Consider the following 24,370-nt stretch of genomic DNA (forward strand, 5'->3'; position numbering starts at 1 on the left):
AGTAAAGCAACATTGGGGGGGAGTGGGGGAGAGAATGACAAATGCCTTTACCTTGCTGATTCACATTTATACCATGATCTCCTCTAAAACCCAAGTCTCTCCCAACAGCACTTGAACCTAAGCTCCTTCCTCATGTAATGTATTTATACATTCGTTTTTACACATACAATTGTGGTTTTTTCGTCCCCTTCATCTCGGTCTGTATTTCTTTACACTTATCTGTGTTAAATGTCATTTTAATCCCTTAAAATTTCCCACCTCAACTTCCCATCTCGGATTTTAATCTTAGCTTCCTGTGTGATCAAGGTTTCTGCTTCCCCTATATTTTTCTTATCACCTTTCTCTAATTATCTCATGCGTTATTATTCTGAACAGTGGCTTAAAAAAGAATGGGACATCTGCTTTTTATATTATCCTTATTTCACTACGGTGTGACAACAATAATTTCCTAGGGTGGTTTTCAGCAGAAGGAAGTTTTCTCTTAAGAAGTTAAAACCTTAAAACAGGAAAGCAATTCCATTTTTCCTGGCCGTGAAGAGAAGGGGGTGAGTGGGTATCTGCCGACAAATCCTTTTATAAAAGAATGTGGACTTACTTGAGCCAATGCAGCATCTCGCTCTTCTATCACTGCATTCATCTCTTCAGCTATTATTTTCTTTTTCCGTTCCTGGGTCCTGTATATTCGATCGACAATTTCAGCTCCACTCCTCCATATCGCCATCCCGGTGTCTGCATTGTTTATTCTGTTCAGTAATTCCTGTAATGTCTACCAACAGCATTTTATGTTAGTCAGACATGAAGTTTTAATATATTTTATTTAATATGGGGTTTTAATTAATAGGCACATGTGAATTGTAAATTGACTGAGTGAAGTTATTGAATTTTCATACTGCAGCAAAGATGTACATTATTAGTGTGTCAATTCTTCTTCCCCCACACATCTTAGTTCCTGAAACCCACTCAATTGAACTTAAGCCTCTAAGATATAAGACTGACATCAAGAAATCTCCTCAGAGAATGGCTTACCATGTCATTTTCTTCAGGGTTAATATTTTCTAGCCTAGGAAAAAGGGACACAGAAAGCCTGATCAGTAGCATTTCCTTAGTGCAGCAAAATGAGTTCGCTTTTTAAATCTTTAGAACCTCAAGTAATTTCATTCTACTAGTCTTTAGAGTCAACCATGACATGGAACATATTAAAGTGCCACCGGCTCGATTCCATCTTTCAATAATACTCCATATCTTCAGGTACCGACTTCAGAATGTTAAGTTATTAATGTTTACTGCTATATATGACTACAAGGATCAATTGTTCATATGTGCTTAGATGAAGAAAGTTCCCCAGCGACAGGAGCACAGATGCTCTTATTTATTTATTTATTTCTGGGCCCGCAACTTTCACCAGAAATTTATATATTTTAATTTTGCTTAATGCAACCCCCCCCCAATAATAATAATAAAAGAAAGCAAACACCAAAACTCCAATCCTAAACATATTTACTTAGAAGTAAGTCTCACTGCCTTTAATGGCACTTACTTCCAAGTAGGTTTGTGTAGGATTGCAGCCCAAAGCGATGGAAAGGAGGATGAGGTTGTCTTACTATGTTTTCCGCTTCTCAGCAGGTCAGAAAATAAGAAATTTATTTTTAAAACTCTTTCAGCCCAGCTGAAATGTGTGTGTAAAGCTAAGCCATTAAAGGTCCCCGTCCATCAATTCTTGAACAGCCCCACTTTTACCGAAAAATTGTTGTTAGTAGATTTACAGCTCTGTCAAGACCATTCTGCATAGCTGCAGACAGAAAACTAATGAGTTTGTATTAACTGGATCCCACCCCATTTTAACAAGACAAATGCTGGAAGTAAGTCATAACACAGTTAAACAGGTTATACAAGACACTCTCTCTCTCTCTCTCTCTCTCTCTCTCTCTCTCTCCACATTGTTAATTTGATTGAACCAGCTTTTCACACAACGTAATGAACCCACTTTTTAAAAAAGAGGGATAAATATAAATAACCTCTAAAAATCAATGTACATGTGTTATCAGGATAGTTTAAAAAAAGAAAAAAAGCTAATGTACAAAAAGTTTGCAGTTTGCCCCTTTATCTGCCTCTGAAGAGGATCTTTGAATGTTATATGGGCTCCTGTTAGCAGGGGAGGGGTGAGTAATCAAGATCGGCTCGCTCACTGGGTGGGTGTCTGCTGTTTGGACAATAATAAGTATAGCCAAATGGACAACTTTGACAAGAACGTTTCTGGACACTGTTTCAAAGCCTGATGGAAAGGTGAATTTGAGTTCCTACCTTTTCATATTTTCCGTTCAATTTTTGATTGATTTTGGAGCTGGAACACATTTAGCAGAAATGATAGCAGGAGCCAATACAAAGCTGTGATTGTACAACCACTAACAGGAACTATACTGATGGTTGATGTACTACTTACTACCTGCAACAGCTCCATCTTTTGCATTTTGTTTATGCAGCAGAACAAAACAAGCACAGAGCATCATATCTAACTAAGTCATACACTGAGTAAACCCACTGAAATAAATTGACGTAAGTTAGGCCCTTAGGTTCACCGGTAGCAGTGAATTTTTGAAGCATTGCTCAGTTGGGTATGGTCCATAGAAATAATTCTATTTTAAAGTAATATAAGAAATGCGTTTGCAATGCAGCAGGTGCAGGGATAAGAGGGATACATGCTTTGATTACTACTCCTTAATAAGCATGTGGGTTTTGCTTTTTCCTGATGAAAATCATCTACTGGCCTTAAAGGTTTGATTGATTTTCTATATAGGGAAACTTCAGACCGACAGCCTTGTAGTCCAAGCACTGGACCCTTGCATGAAATGTCACACTTCCTTGATTTATTGCTGAATAAAATCAATACTGGACTTTTCTCTCTATATCCATGGCGATTCACCTTGTTTTCTGTCTCGGGAGCAAAACTGTGACCTGAAATCAATAATAAAAACTGCGACAAAAAAAGCCAATGGCCTATTCAAGACTATCTCCCAGTGTGGCAAAAAATAAAACTCTCGTTGATGCGCTAACAACAGGCACACCCAACTTTTAAGAGAGCCGGTGGGGCACTTCACAAGCTGCTCCTCCTTCAACCCCCATGAGGTTCTCTGAGCTGCTACCTCACTAATCTAGGAAACCTGTCATATGGTTGCCAAGAAACCGGCAAGGGCAAGTACTTCTTCCTGTCTCCCAGATACAGGATTCAGGGTTGGATGCAACTAACAAGCTCCTCAGAGTTTTCCTCTTGTGCAATGCGGCCTACCCCCCCCCACTCTGCCCTGATATTGCGGGGGGGGGGGGGAGAGGTCTGGAGAATGCCCAGTACAGCATGTGGGTGGGTGTCGTTCTGTCTTGTTAGCCAAAATGCTTGCCTTGACTGAATTATTACCCCAGTGTGATGCTGAATTTCTCCCTAGTTTGTATCAGGGAACAGAATACCAGGCATAGGCAAACTCGGCCCTCCAGATGTTTTGGGACTACAACTCCCATCATCCCTAGCTAACAGGACCAGTGGTCAGGGATGATGGGAATTGTAGTCTCAAAAACATCTGGAGGGCCGAGTTTGCCTATGCCTGAGATATACCGTATTTTTCTGTGTATAAGATACCCCCAGGTATAAGACGCCCCCTACTTTTGGGGACTCCAAATTTAGAAAATGGGCATATGCACTATTGTGTATAAGATGCCCCCAGATTTTTAACCTTATTTTAAAGTAAAAGAAACCTAGTCTTATACATGGAAAAGTACGGTATATAGCACTAATGAAGACTTGGTGCGCTAGTAATAAGGTATAAGACTATAGCTGTAGTAAGTCAACAATCTTTGCCTCCAAGGCTGACAAGACCTGTAGTGGCAAAGGATAAGAGGCTGAAAAAGTAGATGGGGAATGGGGAGAGTGAAAAAGAGTGCATTCAAGCATGCATGTTTGTCACGTGGAAAAAGGGAGTCAGATCCAGCAGAGTTCTTGCCCAAGACATTTGATCAAATAGCGGTAAGTTTTACATCTGGCAGCCAATTACGTACGTACGTTTCAAAAGATTGTTCCAAGAGTTTCATTCGTTTACATGCATCCTCCCTCTCTTCGTTGGGAAGCTTCAGCCTAGCCATGACAGCCTCATCGCGCTCTCGCTGTGCACAATGAATCTCTTCTACTAGAGCTACAATAAAGCAAGAGTTTTAAACATGTAAGTAGGACAGAAACAAACATGCAGGTTTCACCTTTTTGTCTGTGTGCGTGTCCTGCGATTCCTTGAACATACTGAAAGGAGCATTTGTCACTAATTTAGAGCAAGTTTGTAACCTTGTCCAGACTAATGGCTTTTCACTCCACACAGCTAAATCCAGTGCTTTTTTTTCCTTTAAAAAATGTTTAGGGGTAGGTACTCTCATTTTCCTGCTCATATTGAAATAATACCCCTCAATGAAGTCTAACTTAGATTCACAAAATGTTTAGGGGTATGTGTACCCCTGCGTCCCCCCAGAAAAAAAGCACTGGCTAAATCTGGTATCTAATCTAATCTAATCTAATCTAATCTAATCTAATCTAATCTATCTAATTTATTTATTTATTTATTTCAACAATTCATACACCTTTTAATTACATCTGTCTCTAAGCAGTGTATAAATAACTCAATAAAGCAAGATAAAAGTAAGTTAAAACAATGGGATCAGAATTCAGTGAAAATGCCTTGCTAAAATAAAATTTTAAAAGTCTTCAGTCGGTGCAAGACGTTCAACAGGGAAGGGGTTGCCCTTCCAACCCACAACTGGAACAGATTTCCATAAATTCCCAAACGTTAGAGTGTACAAAATTTTATTTTCCAAATTAATTTTACTAATCCGTGGACACAATTCAGAGAGTCTAGGCTGCTGGCCTTCATTTGTCTGATCTAAGGTGAGTTGAAGCAGTAGCACTACCAACCATACAAATACATTTGTTTCATTTCATTTCATAAAAGCCTCCAAGCGAACGAAACAATAACATCGCCAGTGAAAAGAGTCAAAAGCAACTGTTTCAAACATTTAACAAAAAACAAATAAATTAAAATGCACAATGAAGCAAAATCAGATTACATTCTACACATCTGGACAGGCAAACAAAAAGCGTTTCTGGCAGGCGGCAAAAAGAATAGAGTGAAGCTGCCTGCCTTATGTCAACAGGCAGGGAGTTGTAAAAAGTAGGTGCTGCCACATTAAAGATCAATTTCTTACAAATGTGGAAGGGCACCTGTAGGAATGCCAGTTCTTCAGATCAAAGTGGTGGAGAGGGCATACATGGGGGAAGGCGGTTTCATAGGTAAACTGGTCTCAAGTTGCTAAGGGCTTTATATATGATTAAAAAAAATTAAGATATGGGTTCCCAAATGTATGTTTGAGTTAACAGTGTGTCCCAGATCTGACAAGGCTGGAGATTATTGCTGTAGGCCTGTCTAGAGGACTGAGACACCCAAATGAAGTGTGTTTATTTTTTTAAACACATGCTGCATCCTTCTTGCTGTCAAACGAGACATGCCACTGCTACCAACACTTCTATCTCCACCCCCATCACTTATTTCTGGTAGCAATTGGAAAAAAGAAGATGCCTTCTGTGAGCTCATTGCAGTAACTTTCTCTTCTGCTGTTGCACTTCTATGGGCTGGTTTTGGAGGTGTGAACAGTAACTATGATGGTAGAGTTACAGGTAGGTAGCTGTGTTGGTCTGCCATAGTCAAAACAAAATAAAAAAATTCCTTCCAGTAGCACCTTATAGACCAAATAAGTTTGTTATAGGTATGAGCTTTTGTGTGCATGCACAAGAGCTCATACCAATAACAAACTTAGTTGGACTCTAAGGTGCTCCTGGAAGGAATTTTTTTATGATGATATAATACTATATGGCATGGGTTAGCAAACTTTTTCAGCAGGGGGCCGGTCCACTGTCCCTCAGACCTTGTGGGGGGCTGGACTATATTTTGAAGAAGAAGGGGGGGGGGAATCCTATGCCCCACAAATAACCCAGAGATGCGTTTTAACTAAAAGCACACATTCTACTCATGTAAAAACATGCTTATTCCCGGACTGTCCGCGGGCCAGATTTAGAAGGCGTTTGGGCCGGATCTGGCCCCTGGGCCTTAGTTTGCCTACCCATGCTATATGTGCTTTGAGGAGATGTATGAAAGAGATGTGGACCTGCTTCTCAATGGTGGTGTCCACACTTCCCAGCCCAGATTGGCATTTAGCTTCAAGAGTGGCTTTTATGTGGCAGGAAGGGCAAAGGTGTTTCTTAAAAAAAAAAATCAGAAAGTGAGTAATGGAATGGTTTAGGTTATGGGTTAATATATACCGTAACATTTGCACCCTCACCGAACATTTGCCACTAAAAGGTCATACAATATCATTAATAGACTTTTCTTGGCTCCAACCATCTTGGCTGTGAGGGCAGGGCCCTGACTGACTCCAGATGCAGAAACTGAGGCTGCTGAGCAGACTATTGGATTGGGGTCCTGTTTAGGGGATTTTGTTGTGGAGGGGTTGTTGTTAATTTTTTGCATCTTTGTTGTGGATCTTACGGTTTATGGGGCAATTGTTCAATTTGGTTGTGTACTTCTGGATGTTCTGTTTATTGTTTATGACTACTTCTGTTATGTTTGCAGTTATGCAATTATTTTATAGCCGCTTTGGTTTTAATTTGGAAAGGTGAAAAATGATTGGAAAATGATTGATTGAACACTTTTATTTAATGCAAATGTATACAGGCACCCCCCCATTAAAAGCGAGTTATGTTCCAAGGCATCGTACATGTCAGTGAAATCAGGTATATTTGAAACACCATTGGAAAACTCTGCTCCACCCCCTTTTGTGGCATTTTCAGGTCACTTCCGGGTTTGGTGCAGTCGCACACATATTGAACACATGTAAATGGGCGTGTGTGCCTGTACTATCATTTTATTTAACAAATCTGTACGTCCTAAAAGCACACTAGACTATTTTTCATCTCCAAACATTATCCAAGCAGTTTCTCCTGATTTCTGAGCAAGGTTTGTTAGTGCTCATTTTTATACCCACAACAACATAGGCAACTGGCTGATGAGCAACACCCTGGAGAAAGATTTATGGACTAGATGTGTTGCAGCATTACACTGTCAACCTAATTTCTTGAACCAACCTGGGACAATGGATAAAAGCACAGGAGTTGGGAGGAGAAATACCATTTCAAATCCATGCAGGTCACTAATCACTATCAGCCTAACCTATCTCATACCAATGTGGTGGTAAGAAAACACCTGCCATTGTGATCTCATTGGAGAAAGATGGACTGCAAAATGGAACAGATAAATAAGTTCCCTCAATGTAAGCGCTATGGCTAAGACTCAAAACTAACATTGCCATGCCACTCAGCACTGGTAAGACCACACACAGAATACTTTATTCACTTTGGAGCACTAAGTTCAAGGGCTTTGACAAGCTGGAGAGTCACTGAGATAAAGGGTCTAGAAGTCAAATCATAAAAGGGTAGTCAAAAATAAATTAGATATGTTAAGCCTAGGCAGAGGGAAGCAGTGAGTATATTAAAAAGAGTATCACTAAGAAGAGGGGGAAGCTGTTGAGTGCATACACTGGAAACCAAGCAAAATCTAAAACCTGGTTTTACATTACAGAGGTGCTGATTTAAGTTAAGTATCAGAAAAAGTAAATAGAAGTATGGACTTCAGTGTTAAGAAACCTGTTCACAGCTCTGAGCACCAAATGGGACAGGAGAGCTTACTGGAGACACAAGAAGTGATCACGAATTTTATTTATTTAATGCATTAATAAACCACTTCACGGAATGAAGTTGCCAAAGCAGTGCACAATATAAAAATAGAATAAAGCACAGAAGCACAACCTCTAGAAAAATAAGATCACTTCAGCTAACTCCAAAAACTGTAAAATCCCAACCCTGCCCAGAGCCAGTTTAACGGGGTGCAAGGGGCACTGGTGGGAAGGGAGGGGTGGGTGGGGAAGGCCCCCTTGCACTAGCAGAAGTCCTTGTGCGGAGTTCTGATTCTGGGTCCCATTAGTTGAATCCAACCCTTTAAAACCATTTCTGCAGATTTGCAATTAAATGACTAGGTTACACGTCAGGTACACATTTCTTAGACAAGAAGGTTTTCAGTACATGCCTAGGCATCATGACTCTAGGCACCTGTCGAATTTTGGCTGCTGATTGATTCCAGGGAGGGTGGAGCTGCAATGTTAAAATCCCTCTTTCTTATACAAGTGCACTCCACAGGTGCACTGGGGCAGTGCAGCTGATGGGGTGAGGCAGTCTAATAGGTAACCTGCTTCCGAGTTGTCCAACAGAGAACTCTGGAAGGGGGGTAAAAAGTGACCTGCTATGAAGATTTCTGGGTAGGATATCGTACTTCAGTGGAACTACTGGCAAGGACTTTTAGGACTCTTGTTCCAAAGTCACCTTTGTTATTTCCTGGAACACCAAGGTTTACCTTGGCAACAATATTTCAGCCAAGCCCAGTATGTTTAAGTTGTTTCTTTTTCTTTTTAAAAACGACATTTTAATTGAAATGTGAACCTTATTGAAGTCAACGTGCATTTAATGTCAGGGGCTAATGATATGCAAAGTGAGGGGAGGGAGATAAGGAATTGGCCAAAGTTAAGCACACTTAAGCCCATTGATTTCAACGCAAGTGTTGAGCGTGACTACAACTCAACAGTTCAAACAAATCAACACGAGTGCATTTTGCTTCATAAATGATAGAAACATAAATTTCCAATTATTAAAACGTATTTTAGGTTATTTGTAACAAGATTACTAAATACCCAGCCTACAAAAATCATTTGCCCCTTCAGAAATATAATTGTCCCCAATCCATCAAGTCTAACAGACTTGTAGTTTTAAGATAGATAATAACTGTAAACAGGCAGTTTTTGTAAGGTACATAGCTATTTCAAAGTTCACTTAGAAAATCAACATAGCATTTTAGCTGGAATTTGCTCATTAAATACCCATAACTGTAATGCAAATTATGCTGGAATGAATAAGGCAAATACATATGCTTCTTTCTTTTTATTAAATGTAAAACCTGCTGTTAATTACATTGGCTATGTCATATAAACTTTTCTCTTTTAACTATTAAACGGAAGTCTTTACAAAAGTCATTAGAGATCCTCATTCTTTGACTTGTATAAATTTCAATATTTGTTCAGTAAAGGTTCACAGCAGTTAAATTACATTAACAAATATTATTAGCTACTATGTAAGCCAACTAAGTAAAATACTTATATTGCAGGTAAAACAAATCATTGGGTGTTTACGATAATATTTGGATATGTCCATTTTTAAACAAGCTTATCAAATATCCTGTAATTCTTAGTCAAATGAGAGAGACTCAAAGTAGATCTTTTCCCCCAAATGCTCAAATTTGTTTAGTAAGCTAATTGTTTTCTAATATAGGATAGAGCAAATATGAAGAAGCTGAACCATTCGGAGTATGAGTTTACTGAGTCAAAGCAGTGTACATATTTTCTTAGTTAAACCTGATTCGGTTGGCAAACCTTCCGGCCACACTTTTTAGCTACCTTTAAAATACAGTAGTAGCAAGAGAGGGTGTTAGAAATCATGCTAGTATAAACATTGGTTCATGATTCTCCAAACAACAGAACCTTGGAGAGGAGGTGGGTGAGAGGAGGGGGGGGGCATTTCCCAGAAAAGATGTCTGTTTGCTGATTTCTTAGGGGTCATCTGGATAAATATAGAAACTGAACTGATGGCAGAAAAAAGGGATATTAAAAAAAACCACACACTTGCAAAACTCGTACGGTCTGGATTTTTTTAAAACAGCCAACAGCTAAGATCTACGAGTAAATTTAATGCACAGAACTCTTAACTCTGTACTACGCCACACTGAGACTTAATTGTTGCAGATTATTTCCTGCAAAAAAATCCAGTATGATTCCCCCCTCCTTTCTTGCAAAATGAGAATACCACCTACAATTTCTCCTTTCCGCAAGAAAAATTAAAAATAACAAAAAATGGCACATAAAATGTAAACAACTTTAGAAGCAGCTCCCTCCCACATTTCCAACCCCCCTTTCTATTGTGTACATTTTCTAAGTTTTCTTCGTAGTTCTGATTGCAGTCGTTGCTTAGGTATCCTCAGTAAGTTAAAGAAAGAAAGAAAGAAATTTGCTGCAATAATGAGGAGACTGTTGTGAGTAGTTTTGTGATTTTGGATTTAGTATTCAGGATTAGGGGCTGTTGAACTCTGAGTGACCTAGGATTTTCCTTAGAGCTGGTGAAGGAATGATCACAGGACTTCTAATGGATATGCACAGATGTCTTCTACCCAAAAAGGTCAATAGAAGGGACGAAAGGGTACTTTTTATGTTGAGGACATCTCTAGTAAAGATAAAGCTTTCCTAATCTGAAAGATATTTTTAGATTATACAGGCCTATATAGAGTTAATATGTCATGGGAGTGGAAAATGGAGAACAAATAACATTTTCCATTTTTGTTCTCATTTTAAAAGGACCGGGAGGAGGGGGGGGGGCGAAGTGAGAGATAAAGCTTGTTCTGTCATGCCATCCTTTGAATCTGAGATTCCTGTAATAGATTGCTTGCTTTTCTCCTTCTTCGTTCATTAATGGTAAATCTACTTATAATCATTTTTTTGTTTTGTTAATAATCTCCTGGAAAGGAGTAAAAAAAAAAAAAAGGAGTAAGGAAAATTGTTTGGGAAGGGGAAGACGTAAGAGACCTAAAATATGAAACTTCTTTGGTGGGGTTTTATTTTGGAGTTTAGTGATTGTTGAAACCCAGAGAGCTTTGGATCCTCTCCGTGCCAATATAGAAATTTGTGTATATATGTACGGGTCATTACAATATGGTACTAATCAGATTGTGCACGTAACATATTGCAAAATACTGATAATCCCAGAAAATTTTCTAAGGACCAGATTGTGGTCCTGTTAAAATGAATGGAAATAGTCCCAAGTCACGATACACTTTTTATTATGTTGTTCTGACGTCATTAGGATAACTGACATGTAGAAGCATTAGAGAGACGCACGAATAAAATAGAAGTAGAACAGTTTTTGACAGGTCAGTACTAGGAATTACAGACTTAAAGTCATTTACATATAAATGTGACTTGGTAGATAAAGCAATGTGTGCAAACATAGATAGAATGTGCTGACACCCTTGTCACCGTGTGTTTGTTGTATGTATTTAGTTTGCAGTACTCAACAGCTCCTAAATTTTGGGTGCTGTAAATGTACTGATTTTACCAAGGAACCTGAACTGTTTAGCAATAAGCAAGCAAAGAGACATTGCAGTGTGGCATTCCTGTTTACTCAGCTACGCAAAAAGAAAATGAAAGGGAAGGCATGCAAATGAGAATACGTATACGTTTATCTCCACTGCATTTACAGTTTCTTACTGAAACCAGTCCTTGTACCGGTGCGAAAACCACCCTCCTTCTTTCAAAATAATAATTTTTGCAGGGGTGACTATGACTTTTCAGAATCTACACTACTGCTTTGCAGCCGCAATTCCAAAAATCCTTGCTTAGCTAAATAGTGAAAATTCAGGGATTTTTGAATTGCATGCAGATGAATGTCTCTCATCAATAAAGTAGTCTCTCAAAGGAGCTACTGGGATACTTCTGAGTCTACAGAAGGGCATTTTGCTAGCAAGAACATACACAATTAACAACTATATTGAATAATTCATAGACATAGCATATTGATGACTGGCTGTGTAATCTTAACTGTGTCTACTCAGAAGTAAGTCCTACTGAGTTCAATGAGGTTTATTCCTAGGTGGGATATATGATTGCACTTTCAGTCACTGAGAATTATTCTATAGTTTCAAAACATGCTATCTGGCATCTGTGACACAAGCTTATTTTACAAATGTACCCATATTTACAGAATATGATTTTACGCTGAGGCTCCCCACCTCACACATTCTTCATATGAATTACTAGAATTCTTGAGAAGCAAAACCACTGCCTTGTTTCAAATTTCTTAATGCTATGAGTTGATCAAGTTTACAGAAGTCTATGGCAAATCTCTGATTGATTTTAGTGGAAGTAAACCACACCTATAGTGCATTAAAAGTCTTTGCCTTTATCAAGAAACCATCAGATGAAAGGAATTTGCATAAAATATGAATCTTACACCAAAACTAAGGCTAGATACATACTGTATATAGAAAGAATAATTTTACGACTCAATTATTAGTAAAACTATGTTCGTTACATACTTTTAAAAATAGAATGTCACACATATTTAGATTTATAAACACAAGGGTTGGGAACTGTTGAGATCTTTTGGCTAAAGCCCAATATTGGCCTTATTTCAGTTTAATTGGAAGAGGATCTCAAATTCATCTTCTCCATGAGATATCAGGAACCTGGATTTCTCTTTGTATCAAAGGTTAATAAGAAATGTGTCTGCAAAAGTCAAACAGCATTAAATATCAAAAACTGATTATTATTCCACAGGAGTTGTTCTGTCATTCATAATCTCTCCATGCTCCAACCTTCCACAGCTAATCTTTAATGGATGACATGCAAGAAAGAAAAAATAAATGGCATCTAAAAAAAGTCTGTCTATTGAGCTTAAATGAAATGGTAGATATTTCCCTTTACTGATCAGCGAAAGATAAAAAGGAGCACTTTTAAGGTAATATGGAATTACCAATGCAAATATAATCCTTATTCTTGTGTTATTGGATTGTTCTCTCCTCCAAGCCCAAACTGTTGCTTGTTTACTACCACAACAATCGTAACTTTTCCCACCTCATTTAAAGTAATGTGTGTCACTTAAGTTTTAAATCCTCATTGAAAGGCAAAAAGGAAGAGTGATACAATGAGAGAAATTTGCAGGGGAATTTAAAGGAGCATTTCAAAAGAATTGAAATATGGAATATACACACAGAATAAAAATTAAGGCAACTCTAAAAAAAATGTTTCCTGTAAACAATAAACTCACGACAAATTACTTGTGGCAATTATTTGTGGTGCTGCCCTCTATTTTATAATATGTGCACAATGTTAGTTGTTTAGGGGAGCTGCATTTATTAAACACAGATGCAGCCAGACTATAGTTTTATAAATGCTTGGCACTTAAAGCACTATGGCGCTGCTTTTAAGTGCATATTTAACAGCTGTATATATGTGGGATACTACTTTCTCTTAATCTCACCAGAACCGTGCAGGTTATGAATGATTCTCAATCTGGGTCTTTGGAAGCAACACCCCTCCAACCAAATTCCACACTGTAAATTACTCTGTGCTACTCAGCAAAATTAGATAACCTTATTTTGTGTGTGTGGTATGGTCTTTCCACCCTGGTTTTCTGCCTGCTAAAAATTTGTGGGGGATATTGTCCTTTAACTCTTCTCTGCTTCTGATGTTCATGATAAACCGCTGACGGTCTCAGCAAAAGGCAACATTTTCATACAAATGAGGAACAATTATTGTTAAGGGTTATTTGCCTGATAGATTTTTTTAAAATAAAAACAGTAGCAATTACCTGACTTTTAGCATAGACAATATATTTTCTCAATGGCAACATGGCCATTGGCCAAGGACTTTAATAAAACAACAAATATGAACAAACTGGCTGCCTGACCATATTTACCTGGAACATCCTGCCCTATTGCATGTGTTGAATCAGCTACAGAAATTTTTAAGGTGGTTTTTACTGAAGTGGCATTTAACTACCAGAACAAGGCTCCAAAACGTAATACTCTGGGGCTGATTGTGCCCCCATTTTGTCTACCCTTAAGCTCCTATGTTTCAGCTTCATTGGATAACATCAGGTTCTACTATTATGAAAGACTATACAGATTCGTAAGAGTGAAAGGTACCATCACTGGACATAGCAAAGAAGTGGCAGAGCTGGGGAGGTGAGGAGCAGCAGAAACAGAAAATGAAGGAAGAAAATGACGGAACTGAGATAAGGGAGTGGAAACTATATTCTCCAACATCTCAGTGTTGAAAATAGGGACATCCTATTCCATAATGATAATTTTACTATTTATACCCTACACATCTTACTGGGTTGCCCCAGCCACTCTGGCCAGCTTCCAACATATATAAAAACATAACATTAAACATTAAAACAGACTTCCTTATACAGGATTGCCTTCAGACGGGGGTAGGAAAACTCCATACCTGGCATAGGCAAACTCAGCCCTCCAGATGTTTTGGGACTACAACTCCCATTATCCCTGACCACTGGTCCTGTTAGCTAGGGATGATGGGAGTTGTAGTCCCAAAACATCTGGAGGGCCGAGTTTGCCTGTGCCTGCTCCATACCCTCCAACATTTCTCCAATGAAAATAGGGATATCCTAAGGAAAACTAGGACATTCCAGGACCAAATCAGAAACCAAGACAGCTTCTCTAAATCAGGGACATCCCTGGAAAATAGGGACACTTGGAGGGTCTGGCAAACAGACCCGATGAGGGTGGGGGAACCTATAGTTTATGGTGGTAAAGAGAAAAGGGTGCACACTGTGGACCAGACAAAGAAAAAGAGGTAGGATTAACTGGGGGCCCTTAGAAAGGCCTTTAATGGCCTCATCTCCTTCTTCTAGGCCATACCACCATCCTCTCCTAAATGCTGGAATGTGTGCTTGAACTGTTCTAATGCCTTCCAATTGCCTGGATGGAGAGAGATGTCTGTAGAAATCCATGGCTTCTCTGTGGTTTGAATGAAGCTTACAGTACAACTGGAAGAGTCACATCCGTTGCTCTGCCCATCTTTGCCCATGGAGGCCCAGGTGGTGTCTGTGGCAAAGAGTGCCTATCATCAGCTTTGGTTAGTGCATCAATCACACCCTTTCATGAACTGGGAAACCTGGCAACTGTGACACATGTATTGGTAATCACACACCTGGACTACTGGAACATGCTCTTTGTTGGGCTGTTCTGGAGGCTGCAGCTAGTGCAGAATGCCACAGATGGTGAGTATTGTTTCTTATTGGGCACATATGCCCGGGATGTGCACTGGCTGCCTATTAGCTACTGAGACAATGTTAAGGTTCTGCTACTTACATACAAAGCCTAAATACCGTATTTTTCCATCTATAAGATGCCCCCTATTTTGGGGGACTCAGATTTAAGAAAATGGGGGAAGATGGCTCAGAGTATAAGACCCCCCCCCCTAATTTTTGACATTATTTTTTAGGGGAAAAACCTAGTCTTATACATGGAAAAATATGGTAACTCTGGACAGGCTCCCTGAAAAACCACCTTCCTCTTCACTACCCATTAAGAGTACTGAGATCAGCTAATGAAACACAGTTAGTTTTGCCAATGTTGGATGATCATCAGCTTGTAACACGGAGGTGGGCTTCTTCACAGGTGGCATCACAGTTGTGAAAAGCCATCTCTGCTGAAATTCAAGAGGTCTCATCAGTGTGGACATTCCACCAGCTCCTGAAAATGCAGCTGTTTAGGCAAGCATTCACCTGAATGGAACTTGTGATTTTATTGTTTTAACTGTTTCAAAACTGTTTTAATTGCTATGTGTTTAATTATATATTTTAATTAAGGACGTTTTAATGCTTTTCTGCCTTTTAATCACAGATTGATTTTATAGTCATAAACCACTGAGAAGCCATTTTGACGTACAAGTGATATTCATCAATAGTAAGAAAAAGAAAAATATTCTCTCCTCAGCGGTGTAGTGCAGTGAAAAGGTGGGCTGTTGGTTGGGTCCCATATGTTTCTCTTATAAACAACAAAGACCACATTCAAAATTTTATATTATGAACTTTAATCAGCCTTTTAGGGTGCTTTGCAAATATTATCTTTGTAATTATTACAACAACCCTGCAAGGGACGTCATTCCCAACTTGTACACAGCAGGAATGAGAGACCATAGATTGCTTAAGGCTGTCTAGCAGTTCCTAGCAGAAGCAAGATGTGATCCAGAAGCTTCTAGGTTTGCATCTCAGTCACTTTGTTACCACAATAAAGTAGCTCTCGAAAACATTATTTTCCTGCTAGTGTTTGAGTAAGTTGGACTTTGGTCTCTTGGCCTTCAGTGAGTCAGACTTAAGCATTGCACTGGTTTTTTAATATAAAAACCAAGGCCTAGTCTTTTTTAACAAAGTCCTACTCTTCTTCCAGCCATGCCTGAATCAAGCAAACTGTTAGCCAGTGTTTTTTCAGCAGAAGGTAGCCATGTTTTGTGCATTCATAAGCCTCCTAGTTCTGACCAGTTCCCGCTGAAAAAAATCCTGGCAACTTTCAGCTTCAACACAACAAGTACAAAAGGGACAACCCCCTCACATAAAGATGTGTTAACGACCTCTTGCTCCTCCCTGGTCAACACCCCACAACCTGCAGGATGGACAGAGGGCAAGTGGTTGTATGGACAGTCAGAAGCGCCTTCTGCACATCCTCAGGCCTCAATAGCAGGAACTATTGGGACAGAATTGGATAAACTATCATATATGCATATTCAAAATCTAACAGTGGCACATTTCAGGTCAGGTTGAAAATGCTTTAGTTTCTCTCATCCTCACACTAGCCCTCTAAGGCAAGTTTCTATCCTTCCTTTTTCACATATGGTCAACACTGATTTAGATCTGAAATGAGAGTCTTGTACCCTTTGTACAACACATTACTCATCAGCTAAAGCCTGGTGCCATCTCCAGGAATTAGCCTGCTAGCTTTCAGTGGACTATCTGCATGCTCAAGAATGTAAGTTGGTAATATTTTTTTAAAAAGCCACACACATTTTTAAGTGAAGAGACAAATCATAACGTTAAGAAGATTTAACAGAGGACTCCACAGACAGCTTCATTCTTAAATGGACATAATGATCAAAATTACAGCATCAAATCTGTTTTCAAGTTTTCTTCCACAAAATATTGACTGCATAGATTTTATTTTTTACACACACACACACACACACACACACACACACACACGTTGTGGGTATTTGGCGAGTCTTCATGTTGTGAAGCTATGTGTCACAAGGATATCTCAGTTCCTTGGAAACCAGAACATATAGTTTGTGTATCAGATGACAAAAGGTTTCTACTAATCCTAATGATTGACTGTTTGTCTCCTTAAATCACGCATCCGTTTAACATCAGTCTGCTTCAGAAGTAGGCATACTGACACCTTGTGTGGTTTCTCAGCCTCTGGGTTCCCCTAACATTTTTGTCCTCTAGTTTATGTTTCCTCTTCTTCCATTCATCTTCCATTCCATTCCTGCTTTCACACCTTTGACATATACAGTGGTACCTCGGGTTAAGTACTTAATTCATTCCGGTGGTCTGTTCTGTTACGGAAGGGGGGGGGCGTAACAGTTCTTAACCTGAAACTGTTCTTAACCTGAAGCACCACTTTAGCTAATGGGGCCTCCTGCTGCCGCCGCGCCGCTGCAGCACAATTTCTGTTCTCATCCTGAAGCAAAGTTCTTAACCCGAAGCACTATTTCTGGGTTAGCGGAGTCTGTAACCTAAAGCGTATGTAACCCAAAGTACCACTGTATACCGCTTTCCCTTCAACTATAAGAAGCTTGCCATCTTGCAACAATCGTTCCACCAGCATCAGGAGATGGAAAGCAGGGACAGTGCTTCTGGCCAGCTGAGAAACCAGCAACGTTGGGCTTCTTCCCTCTTTGAATTGTTTCCATTGCAGCCAGTCATTGTAGGAACTTTGGAACTACAAACTAGTGCCAAAGTTGGCTTTTATCCTCACTGGGACAGCATCTACTTCACATTCAAAAGGCCCATATTCAACCTCCAGCATCTCCAGGTAAAAGTCCCACAATGCCAGACAGTGCAGAAGATACTGAGTTGAGCCAATGGCCTGACCCAATACAAGGGAGCTTCCTATAACTTTTTATATTGTAATCCTGAAGGGACAATTTGTAATTCGCTCTGGGAGGCTTTTTGGCTGAAGAGCAGAGGAAAATGCTTTAAATAATTAAACGAACGAATGAATAAACTAACTAAACACTAAGAAGGAATAGCAGCCTCTAGTGGCCACAGAATTGAGTTGGTCAACTGACCATTTCTTCTAAAATATGCCCCAGTATTTCTAAAGAGGCATGTAGCAGCACACAGATTCCCAAACCCAGGGTCTAACTTTGCACAAAACCAAATGTATACCAATACAAAAATGTTTAACCCAGCTTTTCAAATGTGAAAGGACTGAATCATTATTATTCCCATTTTCTGCCCAGATATATAAAATGCTAAGACTCATCTAAAAGCATCCAGTAAATTGACGGCTGGGATGAGACTTGAACACAGGTCCAAGGTACAGTCCTATGCAGGAATCTTACTAACAAGGGAAGCTGCTTTTGAATTTCAAAGCCAGTTTTGTCAACAGCCTGATTGGCTACTATGGAAATTCCGGGGGAAACTTTTTGCATGTGTGTTTCTTTCAAATGCGTGTATGCACGTGCATACACACACACACACACACACACACACACACACACAGATACATGTTTGTTAGACATAGATAATATTTATAAAAGTTACATCACAGCTTTGATAAATTGATGAAAATATTGTTTTAGTGATTATATAGGAATCAACATTCTGTATTTTGTACTCTTCCTCCCTGTTTCATATTAACAAGGGCTTTTCAGCTTGAGTTTTATTATTTTAAGATCCTTCTCAAAGTACAAGGTAAAAGTTTTATAACACACTTCCCCAGTGCCTTTTATTACACACTCATCTGTCATGATTTTATCACAATTTCAAATGTAAGATAAACATTCATCTGTATGTTGTATCTGAATGTAAAAGTGGAATCTAAATATGATAAGCAAAACACACAATTATGGGTATTAAGCAACCAGGTTTTACTCAGAGTAGACTCATCAAAATGAATAAACATGATTAAGTTAGGTCCATTAATTTCAGTAGGTCCACCCTGAATAAAACTTAGTTTAATACCAACTGCAGTGATTAACACTAGTGAATCCCAGCAACATATAGTATTAACATCTTTTGAAGACAACCCAAACTAACCTATCTTAATTCAAATACATCTAGGAAAAATCTGCTTTTGAGATTTTTTTTAAAAATAGAAGCAAAATGTATAGAGTTCAGCAAAGCACACAATATGTGCCACCTTCAAGTGCAGGATATGGGGTTCTCCATAAACAGCGTGCAGGATCTTACCCAGGGAACCATCCATACATATGCCACTTCTGTGCACAGATCACCCTGCTGGATTATGGCACATGTGTTTTTTATCCAGTTTTCCTCCATGAGCTTGAATGAGCAAAGTAAGTCTACACTGAATAAAATATTTCTCTATTATATACACAGAAGTAAAACGCTGTGCAAACATCCCCAAAACAAACATATAACTTGGAATTTAATCCAAACAGTTCACATCCTGTAAATGTTTAGTTGGTAGATAATCAAGATGTAACTATGATCTATGTAAGGGTTTTATGGTAGTTTATATATATATATGTCAAAAAAACTATAGGGTTGCTTTAAATATGCATTTAATTTGTGTTGTGAATATTTAGCGTTCTGTCATTGTGATTCAGAATGGCTAGCCTATCTTACAAATGTTGGTAATATCAATCAATCTCTTTACTGACACTGTAGAAAGCCAATCAACTGACAATTCTACACTATGCCCCAACCCACTTCCATTCACTTTGCCAATGAGATGGGAATGACATCAGATCCACTACTATTAAGCATATTACGGAGAATTAGCTTTAATAATGTTACAACCTTTTCACAATCATGCTAGCGAAGAAGCCATATTCCCGTTTCTCTTTCAAACCTCCTACCAGCTTCATAACATTGTCACCAAGTGTCCTTGTCTACATATGTTTACCATTACATATATATACTCAAGGAACTTACTTTAGGATCTTTAGCCCATAGTCATGGTGAGCCACGCCCAAAAGAGTTTTCTAAGACGAGGAACTAACACCAAGACTCTGGCTTAGACTAAACGAATATGCAATTCGTTAAAGAAAACAGAACATAGGCTTCAAGTTGGACAAGCATCTAATGAGTCCATCCCCATCTCTAAGGAATGCAAGAGACGACTGGGAAGAAAGGGTCATGCAGGTGATAGGGGCAGGGAGAGAGAAAAACAAAAGGAGGCTACTGGAGGGCAGAGGGCTGAATGAGGTTAAGAAAAGGAGTCAAAATGTCAATAACATGATCCTGAAGCTGAGGCTCCAATACTTTGGCCACCTCACGAGAAGAGAAGACTCCCTGGAAAAGACCCTGATGTTGGGAAAGATGGAGGGCACAAGGAGAAGGGGACGACAGAGGACGAGATGGTTGGACAGCGTTCTCGAAGCTACCAGCATGAGTTTGACCAAGCTGCCGGAGGCAGTGGAAGACTGGAGTGCCCGGCGTGCTCTGGTCCATGGAGTCGGACACGACTAAACGACTAGACAACAACAAACCTGGATAGCTGGAGAGAAAGAACGGAAACCAGAAGACAGATATTACTGTTATTACTAGCACGAGATGGAGGCAGGGAACTTGATCAGCTGAGAAGCAGGTTTCCTTAAACTGCCCAGTTCTCTGCTGATCAAGAGATGATGGCGGTCTGGCCCTGATACTGATCCTGGTCGTTGTATTGATACATCTCCCAGAAAACTGGTTTGGCCTAAGTACGATGCGTGGAGCAAGCCACTGGCGAAGATCTATCATCACTCTAAAGCAACATTTCTTTCATTGGTTAAAAACCTGAATTCCCTGCTCACCAAACAGAGGTTCGGGTCTCCAGCTGAGAGAAACATGAAGATCTCCATACAAAGGGGTGTGGAAGGTGGGGTGGTAGCATCTCTCTGAACAAGCTAAAACAATAAGTGGGTATTTGAACTGCTGGTTGAAAGGTAGTGGCCGTGGTAATCATTATTTCCCTTGTTTGTTCAGGACCTTCCAACAAAACAAACAACCTTTTTGTGATTGGATTGACATGGTGTTAACAATTCATTTAATGCCCAAATCAGTATGAATACAGGTAAAGCTCTTACTAATACCAGTACCAGGATGTTAAAGCCACCTCCTCTCCAAGCAACTTTAAACAGCCTCATATAAAGAAGTCAAAGCACCCCTCCTTTAGCAAATACTTCTAATGTTCATTAGGCCACGTCATATAGCAACCAAACGGGCCGTAGGAGCCCTATGGCCATCTGTTAAACGCTCATCTACTGCACCTGCAGCCTTTTCCGCAATCTTCGCTTCTGCCACTCTCTCCTGCAGCTCTAAGTCCAGCTTTATTGTCTTCAGCTCCTTGTCTTTTTCAGACAGCCGGTCCTGAAGCTGAAGAGTCGAAACGGCGACATTGTTATTGGTATGTAAAAGTGCACGGGCACAATATTAACTTGCAAGAAAGAGATGCATTTCATTCTCACAAAATGACTCTCTCAACAAACATCGAGCAACGTAAACACAACTCTTACATTTTTGTTTTCATATAAATAACTTTAAAAAATGAAATTGCCGCCCACTTCCATCCTGATGCATTATGAAGGGAAAGGAACCTACCGGTATATTCCAGATTTAATTTCACAAACTCTTAACCTACCTAACATACACACAAAGAGAACAATCCTAAAGCATGTTGACCAGAGAAGGGAAGTTTCTGGAGCTCAGCAGAACTTACCCACTAGAAAGGGTGCAAAGTATTGCAGCCTTAAGCAAAAGGTCAAGGCCCCCAAAGCGTGCTAATTTACCTGGTTGAGTTTTCAGATGTGGTTAGCAATTCCAGAACAGAAATTGCTCACCCTAATCTACAGCATAATTCAGGGGTGGTAGCAGAGCATTATCCACATAATTAAATTGATATTTCTCATCCCTAACCCCACCCAACTGTAGCTCCAGTGCTACGTCAAACATTCCATATTGTACAGTACAGATAGGTGGTTATTAACAACAAGTAAGAGCAAACAAACAAACACACAAACAAACAAACAAGAAAAGCACACTAAGCCACATGGTCAAAACATTTGGAAAGCATTGAGTTAATATGCCTGTCGCTATTGATTTCATCATTTGTTGTTTACCTGTGCTTTGTTAATTTTTGCCTGTTGCTTTAAACTTGTGTTTTAATGATTTTACTAGTGTTTTTTGCAGCATGCTCTGAAATCTCTTCATGAATGGTGGGATTATAAATGGAATAAATAACAATAATAAATATACATACATACATACATGCATGCATGCATGCATGCATGCAACAGTCTTAAAAGTTAAGGGTGCTAATAAACAGTGCAACAGAGGTTTCAATTACTCCATACAAGGAACTTCAAATAAACTGAGCAAAAAATAAAAAATAAACTTGGATATGTCTCTACACTCTGGTTTCTCTTCTGAGTGTATATATCCTTCATAATGAAAACAATGTTGCATTTTAACAGAAGTGTAATGCATACATATTTTTCAGCACTTGAGATCAATAATAATCTGTAATTTCTAATTTATTGTGTTACTATCTTTATTCTAAAATCCACCATGCACTTCTATCACTTAACGAAAAAATGTAATGGTTAATTTAACATTATTATTTTGATAATGAAGTGTGATTATATCTGCAAAACAATTTACTGAGGATTTTACCATTTAATTTATGAAAAATAGATTGCTGTTAGTATAACAAAGCACATTTGAGGGATGCTTAATCTGATAACGTCAAAAACCTTGCACAGACTGACTGTTCTGAGAAGTGGAAAAAATACTGTAAATATGTACAATTTTTAATGTACAATGGATCTCTTAATCATCAATGCAAACCAAAGAGTTTGCTTTGTTACATGGGAGTCTCTTTCTATCAGCTTTGATCCAGGTTATTCAGAGTGTTTAATTAAATCATAGTCAGTTCTGAACAAGGCCAGCCTTTCCAAATTTCCAAATCTGAGCCAAAAAGAACTGCAAAAGAATCTAGATGGCACTATCTGTGATGTCACTGATTTTAAAACAAAAACAAAAAGGCAGACAAGAAGAATATACAAAGATTAACAAACCATGAATCAAATGATCCCTGCAACAAAAGGAAGCTATATCTTGTCAATCAAAACAAACAATAAAGAAAAATTAGAGTAGGTTAATAGGGACGCAGGTGGCGCTGTGGGTAAAAGCCTCAGCGCCTAGGGCTTGCCGATCGAAAGGTCGGCGGTTCGAATCCCTGCGGCGGGGTGCACTCCCGTTGTTCGGTCCCAGCGCCTGCCAACCTAGCAGTTCGAAAGCACCTCCGGGTGCAAGTAGATAAATAGGGACCGCTTACCAGCGGGAAGGTAAACGGCGTTTCCGTGTGCGGCTCTGGCGAGCCAGAGCAGCGATGTCACGCTGGCCACGTGACCCGGAAGTGTCTCCGGACAGCGCTGGCCCCTGGCCTCTTAAGTGAGATGGGCGCACAACCCCAGAGTCTGTCAAGACTGGCCCGTACGGGCAGGGGTACCTTTACCTTTACCTTTAATAGGCTTAGAATATTTCACTGTACCTTTTTATTGTTTGTCCTCAGAACGTCCAATTCCCTTAAGAGGAATGCAATATCCTTTTCTTTATCTAGGTTTGCTGTGACATGTAAAGGATCCATGCTGTCAGGCATAACTTCTCTTCCTTGCTTTTCAGTAGAGCTAGAGTGAAAAAAGGAAGATCAGTTCGTTCAACAGAGAATCTTCTCGTTCAAAGTGATACTTGCTACATTCAGGGCAGGACAAAAGCTGTGTAGTAAAACACACACATCGCACCCAGAAGGTCCCATGTTCATTTCCTGGCATAGGTTTGAAGGAAGGAAGTCTGGGGGGGAAAGCCTCCGTACAAGACCCAGGTGGCAGTTTTGTACCAGTTCACACATTCATAGTTGTTCCTGGATTTTTAAAACTTTCAAGAAATGCAATGCAATACCACTGTTTAGTAAAGTTTTACATAAAGCATTTGCTATAAATGCACAAAGCATGTGCAGATGTGTCTTCCTTTCTGTCCGATGAGATACCTGTTCCTGCTCTGCAAAGAGTCTCAACCATCATGTAACTACAGAGATACCTCAAGTTACAAATGCCTCAGGTTACAAACGCTTCAGGTTACAAACTCTGCTAACCTGGAACAGTTACTTCGAGTTGAGAACTTTGCCCCAGGATGAGAACAGAAATTGTGTGCCGATGGCGCAGTGGCAGAAAGAGGCCCCATTAGCGAAAGCACGCCTCTAGTTAAGAACATTTTCAGGTTAAGAACGAACCTCCGGAACGGATTAAGTTCGTAACCTGAAACTGTTCTTAACCTGAGGTAGCACTTTAGCTAATGGGGCCTCCCACTGCTGTCGCGCCGTCGCAACACAATTTCTGTTCTCATCCTGAAGCAAAGTTCTTAACCTGAGGTACTATTTCTGGGTTA

At 39.5% G+C, this 24,370-nt stretch overlaps 1 protein-coding gene across 4 annotated transcripts in view; it reads right to left on the reverse strand.

Annotated features, from left to right (window-relative positions):
- Window positions 1-24,370, reverse strand: part of MIPOL1 (mirror-image polydactyly 1) — a 192,761-nt gene that overhangs the window by 119,120 nt on the left and 49,271 nt on the right. For all 4 annotated transcript variants that reach the window (XM_083741529.1, XM_083741530.1, XM_083741531.1 and 1 more), the window contains 5 exons: window positions 23,478-23,613; window positions 21,196-21,301; window positions 4,049-4,178; window positions 1,027-1,060; window positions 596-766 (listed from right to left, as the gene is read on the reverse strand). In XM_083741529.1, the coding sequence (XP_083597655.1) occupies window positions 596-766; window positions 1,027-1,060; window positions 4,049-4,178; window positions 21,196-21,301; window positions 23,478-23,613 (577 nt within the window). The remainder of the gene's footprint in view (window positions 1-595; window positions 767-1,026; window positions 1,061-4,048; window positions 4,179-21,195; window positions 21,302-23,477; window positions 23,614-24,370) is intronic.

The sequence above is a fragment of the Podarcis gaigeae genome, assembly GCF_964106915.1.
Source record: "Podarcis gaigeae genome assembly, chromosome: 1".
NCBI lineage: Eukaryota > Metazoa > Chordata > Lepidosauria > Squamata > Lacertidae > Podarcis > Podarcis gaigeae.